We start from the raw sequence: 8,686 nt of genomic DNA, 5'->3' as shown, positions 1-8,686 counted from the left end.
GAAAAAGATCGACAAGAAAAAAACCCCCTGGTCCTTTCTACACCACCCCAAAAAAAAATGGGCTAGCTGAAAGTGTTTTTCCTTTATTTTTACGAAAAATTTGTTCCACGGGAAAAAAAAACCTCGCCCATCCAAGTTGTGCCCCCACTACTCCAAACAAACGGGGGGGCGGGGGGGGGGGGGGATAATTATCAGTCACAATCGGGGTTGGCTTTGTCCCCTGTTTTACATTTGATTGAGTTGCAGTTTTGTCAGCCAAGCTTCTAATTTTGAAATTTATGGATATTATTTATTTATCTATTTACTTACCTGTTTTATTTTAGTATTGGGCAGCCGCAAGTACAAGTATGATACTTATATTGTTCCTTTTGACATCATTCCAGGACTCCTTGTTTGATTTGGACTTCAATTCAAGTCTCTCTTAAAATATGAAATGACATGTTATTATGTTCTCTTATATGAATAATTTTGTTTCCCCAAATAATGTCATAATATCGTATATTAATTATATCAAGCTTTGCGTTCGGTGTTGTGATGTGATGTATTAATAAATCACCCATTAGGCCATTATAAAATTGATACCATGACAAAACATTTTTTATGGGGACATTATTTTTACAGTTAAGTGACGCTTCCCATGTGTTGTGAGGAGATATATAGCAAGAAAACTATTACTAATGGCCTAATATTATTCATAGTGCAAGATTTTTTTGGAGGTGTTTTTTTATATTCTCCAAAGTATTTAATTCATGACAAAATATTAGATATTTATAAAATTTGTAAGTGGTTGTTTTGGATATATACCTTTATTTAGTTTGCAATTGAATCGTTTCAAAGATTACGGAAAAGACGAATGCAGATGTTTACCAATGTGTCGTAAATAGGCTCATCATAAAACTCCTTTTCTTTGGGTCCATAATTATAAATTGAAGACTTTTATTTATTTTTTAAGTTTCTTTCTAGATTATTATTTTCTTTATTTAAGTGGTTATAATTTTATTATATTTTGGTAATTTCATGCGTTGAGGTTTTATTATAAAACCCTAAGTCAATTTAAGAAAAAAGTTAATAAATTTTATATATTTTGTAGTGTTATTTAATTGTATAAAAAATTTATTTTAATATAATTTGTATCATTATGATAAAAAATTTTATTTTGCCCTTAATGAATTACTAGTTAATGGCTTTACAATAACGGTGAGTTAACGGAAAGATATTTTATATTATTATTTAAAAAGTAAAGATAAAATAGACTATTACATTATACCCTAAAGATGAAAATAATTTTTTCCCCTTATCTTTATTTTGCTTCTGTTAATGTCTCTCCCAGCATGCTAATAGGTCAATGGTTTGTACTTTGTTGGTTGTAACGGATCATTTGAAAGTAAGTTTAAATGGACTCCTTATTATACGCTTTCGAGTTGAATCCGTATGACTTTTCTTCCTCTTTTTTTTTTCCCCGAGAAATAATAGGAATATGAATGAAAATTGTGCTCTTATTTGAGAGAGGAGGGGGGGGGGGGGGAATTACAACGCAATCATTTTCATGCCAAACGACACGTAGCCAATACCATTTCTTTTTCGTCATTATTATTAATGAGGTAGAGTGAGCGTATCCAATCTTTAGAGTAATAATTAAAGGGCATGAAAAGATGACACATGATTTCTTGCAAAATTTTTCCACTCGTTGAGTAGTGGGAAATGATAAAGATGGCTACTTGTAGCGGGCAAGGGTAGACCATTGACTAGACCAATTAATTAATCAATTTGCTCCATTCATCATTCTGCTTTTAGTCCATCTTATATCCACTAGCCATATCTACATCCATTCATTTTATTCATTTTTCAATCTTTTGCTTTGAAAACGACAACGTATATTGATTAGTATGGGTTGCCCCCATTTCCAACTTTTGGACAAGTCATCACCTGAAGGCTGAAATCATTCCATTGGGTTGCTCTAATCATTGCGTGTGCCATTTCTACGGTGTCTTCTAAACTAATTAAAATTTTAACTTTCTTCAAAATTATTATTTTTTCAATCATTCCAAGATTTTTAAGTATAGCCTTGCTCGTTTGAATTTACTTGCACAATTCATCGATCCTTGATTTCTTGTTCGGAGAAAATTTGCACCTCAAATAAGTAAAATACATAGTTCGATCGTGGATTTCTTTTCTTTCCTCTCTAGTTAAACGAGATTTTATCAATTTTAATATTTAATAATCATGCTTAGAAAAAAAAAAATTTTAACTGGAACGAGCGTATAATGTCAGTTATGTCCTTATCCAATAAAATATTTTCACACACATAAAATAATGATATTAAGAGAGAAATTGCAATAATTTCGCATAAAAATACGTTCATTGCAATTTGTAAGGCAAAAGATGTCGGCTCTTCCAAATGAAATAAATACAGATATCATTTTTTTTTTTTAATACAAGATAAAATATATATAATATCATTTCAATACATGCAATAAAATTGATACAACTTCTAACAATAGATACACAACTGATCTTACTAATCACAACGTGAAAACATAATTACACCACTCCGTTACAAATTAGCCAGAAAATATCGCACAAAATCGGCTCCAATATCACCCACCACCACCACTACTACTGGAACTAGAGCTTGCACGATTAATCTCATCAAGAATCACAATTAGCGCCACAATGAATGCATAATCAACGTTGGGATGCACCGTCACCATAAAATTGTCCTTGCCCAGGAAAAAGCTTTTAACTGTTTGCTTCTCGTGCATCTGCATATATATTCATTTCCCACGAATCATTAATTTCAATTAATCAAATAAGTACTTTTAGAATGCAAATTGCCATGTTAATTAGGATTTAATTCGATGCACATATTATTATTATGATACCTGAGCGACGATTGCGGAAGATTTGCCAGCATAGATTGTACAGGAAGAAGGCTCAAATAACCAGCTGCTGCCTTTGACGACTCTGAAATCGCAAACATCCTCTCGTGTGTTATTTGCTAAAAACACATCCAATTTAGTTGTGCTGGAAAACCACCCTGATCGAGCTATCTTAGCACTGAAGATCAAATGACGACGCTCTGTGCTTTCTCCTCTGAACACCTGCCACCTGTGATGCTGAGAGATTGCCTTTTCTCTAAGAGTAACGATGGGATTCCCGGCACCGTCGAGTAAAACTCGACGCCGACGCATGAAAGCGAATACATCTTTAACTTTAAAAAGAATGTTACCATTTGTGTCTTTGACATCAAAGCCGCCACTACTAAAGATCATTACTTTCCTCACAATTGCTAGATCAATAGGGTGAGGGCTGCAAAACTGAGGGCTAATCACAGCCACCGGGTTAGCTGCTGCGCCACCGAAACTTGGCTGCTGTGCCATGGCGGGTCAATATCATTAGTCAACAACAGCTTAATTTTTTTTTCTTGAATTGGTGAGAAGTTTTCAATTTGTACTTAAGATATGTATACAGATCGTCGAGGAGGATAATTACAAAGTCATGCGTCTTTCCAAGAAGTTGCAAGAAGAACAAGTCAAATTAATAATTTTAAGGCCGTGTTGATTAATTACTTCATATTTGACTAAGTTAATGAATTTTTGCACTTGGTTTCTTAACTTGTTGTCCCATGGAAGTAGATGTTCCACTCAATAGGAATAGATACCTTGTTGACTAGATAATGTAAGAATTGAAGACTATACAAAAAGTGTGGAATTAAATATAAGTTATTAGACTGCCAAAAGCTTTGTATGATGGATGGATATAGTAAGATGAGAACCGTCATCATCACCATCTACTGAACATGTGTCGAAACATAATTGGAGTTTGTGGCGGCGGTTGCGGTGGAGATGGAGCAAAAGTCCAAATGGTGACGGGTGCTAATTAAACCGAAAAATTGAACAGAAGAAAGATAGAATTAGGAAAAGGACAATATAATCAATAATTATTATAACACCCTTCTGTTTCTTGAACATCTTTCGGTAGTGAAATTTACTTCAAGCTCTTCATGTGCCACTAATTGAAGGGATGGCTTAAAGACCATATATATGCAATAGCAGCTTCTTCAGCAGCGTCAAATTAATTAATGTGCCTAGTCAATGCCTTTCTTTACTATGTGGTTTCTAGTGTCGGCACTCGGTAGCTTATCTCCCCTATGGCCGTCGCCGGACTCCGAGGTACCTACTGGATTGCCTTGAGCTTCTCTTTGGATTCCTGAAAAGCAACTGAGGCAAAATTTTCCATTTAAATGATGATAATTATGTAGGGTTGAGATGCATAGAAAATAAAAGAAATGGTCGGTTTTATATACGAATATCGTATAGGACAGTCTGAAGTGGCCCTCGTTTATTAAAGTTATAAGAAGTCATTTTTTTTTTAGTTTAAGTGGGGCAGTTAAGATTTTATGTATGATACAATTAAGAAATCAATAATGCTATGCTTAGTTAGTTGGAATACTTAATTACTAAGTATCTCCACTAATGTGACAAATTAAAATGATATGATATTATTTAATTGACTCAAGTGATATTTAATTATTTAGTCTCATTATTTTTTAATCAAGCGGTGAAATTTTATTAGTAACATATCATTTGAGATAAAATCTAAGTATCATAACTAAGTATTGCACTACTCTTAAGCAATACATATATAATGCTTATACACATATTCTGTTTGTGTTATGGTTGGTATGGTAAGGTGTTACCTACAATTGATAAGATTAGGGTGACAAATTGCGAAAATTGATGCAGTTTATTGTATTAATATACATTTTTTTGGTTTAAATTTTATATCCAAGTTTCAATAAGGATACACAGAAATTGTTATTTCTACTTGTAGATAGGTTTAAATCCTGCCATTTCCACATGTCTTCAAAAAAAAAAAATTTCAATTATTTCAAGAATTTTAAGTATAGGTTTGTCCGTTTCAGTTTTACTTGCACAACGCATATTGCTAAAAGAAATTTATCAACTCAAATAAATTATATACAAAGTTAGATCATGGAATTTTTTTTAAAAAAAAATCTTAAACATTTAATTCAACTTATGCGTCTCAATTAATTAAATAAGATTTCATCAATTTTATATTTAATAATTATTTTTAAAAAAATTTTAGGTGGGACGAACGTGTAATGTCGTTTATGTCCTCATCTAATAAAATCTTCTCTCGCATATATGTATTCACTTTAAAATTAACCAATAATCGGAGTAATAATGATGTTATTATAACATACATAACATGATTTTCTCAAACTTGACCCTTATTTTTTTCAAAATTGAAATACAACTTTGGGATACCATATTTACCATGTAAGATTTTTTTTTTACAATAATTTATTTTCTAGGATAAATGGTCGATAAAATCTATATAATCATTGTTACAAGATGTTATAGCCGTTTTAGTACTTGGAATATTTAGAAGCATCCGAAGCTATATTAGAGCTGTGGCAAAACAAATTTCCAAACCCACCATGGCTTTGTTACTGTCGATGATACGATGGCACAATTTCCTATAAAATTACATTAACTGCAATTTGTAAGGCAAAAGATTTTCGGCACAGCCAAATGAAATTGAAACATATATCAATACTAGAGCTGGCAAAATTTGACACGACCCGATTATCCGACACGAACACGATATAAATAAATAGGTATGGGTCGTTAAATTTAACATGATTATTAAATGGGTCGGGTCCGGGTCAATACGATTTTTTTCTGTGTCGGGTTTGGGTTAAAATTCTTGACCCATTTACCCGATAATGACCTGATTATATTTTCTATTTTAAAATAATTTACATATTCTTATAATTAAAACTCAAATATTAGAGATGATTTTCTTTTTTTTTTATTCTTTAAAAGGTGAATATAAACACAATGTTTTATTTATAAAATTTTACATACATTTAGAGCTTCAATAGTGTAAATGTGTAAAAATTGATAGACATGTATATTTTATAATATTGATATATAATATTATATATATATATATATATTTACATATTCTTATAATTAAAACTCAAATATTAGAGATGATTTTCTTTTTTTTATTCTTTAAAAGGTGAATATAAACACAATGTTTTATTTATAAAATTTTACATACATTTAGAGCTTCAATAGTGTAAATGTGTAAAAATTGATAGACATGTATATTTTATAATATTGATATATAATATTATATATATATATATATATATATATATATACATATTCTTATAATTAAAACTCAAATATTAGAGATGATTTTCTTTTTTTTTTTATTCTTTAAAAGGTGAATATAAACACAATGTTTTATTTATAAAATTTTACATACATTTAGAGCTTCAATAGTGTAAATGTGTAAAAATTGATAGACATGTATATTTTATAATATTGATATATAATATTATATATATATATATATATAAAATTAAAACCTCAATAGTGTACATGTGTAATATATTAGTAGATATGTATATTTTATAATATCAATAAATGTATGTATGTATGTATGTAGAGCTGGCAAAACGGGTCATCGGGTCGTGTTCGTGTCGTGTCAAATTTAGGTCGACTCAAACCCGACCCATTTAATAATCGTGTCAAAATATTGAGACCCAAACCCGACACGGAAAAATAATCGGGTTACCCAATAATCCGTTTAATATCTATATATTGAACAAAAGTTACATCAAATATTTACACACTATCATACATACGTATGTACATAAATACATACATACATACATACATTTATTGATATTATAAAATATACATATCTACCAATATATTACACATGTACACTATTGAGGTTTTAATTATATATATATATAATATTATATATCAATATTATATATCAATATTATAAAATATACATGTCTATCAATTTTTACACATTTACACTATTGAAGCTCTAAATGTATGTAAAATTTTATAAATAAAACATTGTGTTTATATTCACCTTTTAAAGAATAAAAAAAAGAAAATCATCTCTAATATTTGAGTTTTAATTATAAGAATATGTAAATTATTTTAAAATAGAAAATATAATCGGGTCATTGGTCGGGTAAATGGGTCAAGAATTTTAACCCAAACCCGACACGAAAAAAAACCGTGTTGACCCAGACCCGACCCATTTAATAATCGTGTTAAATTTAACGACCCATACCCATTTATTTATGTCGTGTTCGTGTCGGGTAATCGGGTCGTGTCAAATTTTGCCAGCTCTATATGTATGTATGTATGTATGTATGTATGTATGTATGTATGTATTTATGTACATACGTATGTATGATAGTGTGTAAATATTTGATGTAACTTTTGTTCAATATATAGATATTAAACGGGTTATTGGGTAACCCGATTATTTTTCCGTGTCTGGTTTGGATCTCAATATTTTGACACGATTATTAAATGGGTCGGGTTTGAGTCGACCTAAATTTGACATGACACGAAACTGACACGACACAAACACGACCCGATGACCCGTTTTGCCAGCTCTAATCAATACAACAAAATTGATACAACTTTCAACAATAGACACACAATTGATCTTACCAATCACAACATGAAATTATTATATAATTACACCATTCTGTTACAAATTAGCCTGAAATTATAGCACAAAAATCGGCTCCGATATCAGCGCCCACAACCACGAGTGGAACTGGATTGGGCGTGCTTAATCTCATCAAGAATCACAGTAATCCCCACAATCAATGCACAATCAATGTTAGGATACACGTCACCATGAAATTGCCTTTGCCTATGAAAATGCTTTGAACCGTATGCTTCCAGTGCGTTTGCATATTCATTCCCACAATAATTAATTTTAATTAATTAAAAAAGTTATACGTTTCAAATCCTGAGTAATGATTGTGGAAGCGTAGATTGCACAAAAATGCTCAGACCAGCTTCCTTTGACTAATCACAAACATTCTCTTATGTGTTGTTTGCTAAAATCACATCCAATTTAGTCCTTACATTCCACATTGAAGATATCTTAGCACTAGTTAGCAGTGAAGATAAAATCGCGAGGTTTCGTGCTTCCTCCTCTGAACACTTGCCACCTGTAATGTGCGGTCCTTGTCTTTTCATCTGAGAGTAACATGGAATTCCCGGCGCCGTCGAGTAAAACTCGACGCAGGTACATGAAAGCTAGCACACCTTTAACCTTAAAAAGAATGTTACCATCTGTGTCTCTGATAACATAGATGCCACAAGTAAGGGCCATCTTTTTCCTCACAGATGCTAGATCAGCAGGGTGAGGGCAGCAATACTGATAATATAACGCCGCTAGCTTGGCTGAAACTTGGCTGCTGTGCCATGGTATGTCAATAATTAGTGGAGACTGTAGATGATCAATTGTCAACCAGGGGCGGACCCAATAATTTATACTACCCCGGACTAAATTAAAAATTTATATTTTGAAGTGATCATAAAAATTCATCAATATGAAGAAGTATATCAAATAAGGAGAGATGAAGAACCTTGTCCTTATGAATACGTACTCAAAACAAAAATAATTATAAAAAAAGAGAAGAAAATAAGGGATAATTCAAATATAAAAACCCTATTTTTCAATTATAGAATCCAACATTACAACCTATAATAATATGTAATTATAATAGGATTAATAAATCAATTAATAATTTTAAGCTAAATTAAATCAATACTTGTAATTATAATAAATTAAAACTCGCATGTAAAACTTTAATGCT

At 31.2% G+C, this 8,686-nt stretch overlaps 1 protein-coding gene and 1 pseudogene across 1 annotated transcript; both read right to left on the bottom strand.

The window, feature by feature from the left end:
- Positions 1 to 2,465: 2,465 nt before the first annotated feature.
- On the bottom strand, positions 2,466 to 3,495 carry LOC18039782 (protein LURP-one-related 10). Its single transcript, XM_006429468.2, has 2 exons — positions 2,883 to 3,495; positions 2,466 to 2,762 (listed from the first exon to the last, which is right to left on the bottom strand). Exons 1-2 carry the CDS (start codon positions 3,378 to 3,380, stop codon positions 2,598 to 2,600), a joined length of 663 nt encoding a protein of 220 aa, XP_006429531.1. The 5' UTR covers positions 3,381 to 3,495; the 3' UTR covers positions 2,466 to 2,597.
- Positions 3,496 to 7,570: 4,075 nt separating this feature from the next.
- On the bottom strand, positions 7,571 to 8,293 carry LOC112097183 (annotated as a pseudogene).
- Positions 8,294 to 8,686: the final 393 nt, after the last annotated feature.

The sequence above is a fragment of the Citrus clementina genome, unplaced genomic scaffold (assembly GCF_000493195.1).
Source record: "Citrus clementina cultivar Clemenules unplaced genomic scaffold, Citrus_clementina_v1.0 scaffold_6, whole genome shotgun sequence".
Classification (NCBI taxonomy): Eukaryota; Viridiplantae; Streptophyta; class Magnoliopsida; order Sapindales; family Rutaceae; genus Citrus; species Citrus x clementina.
Note: the sequence above shows the minus strand (reverse complement) of the source record. Positions and strands in the feature narration are given on the sequence as shown.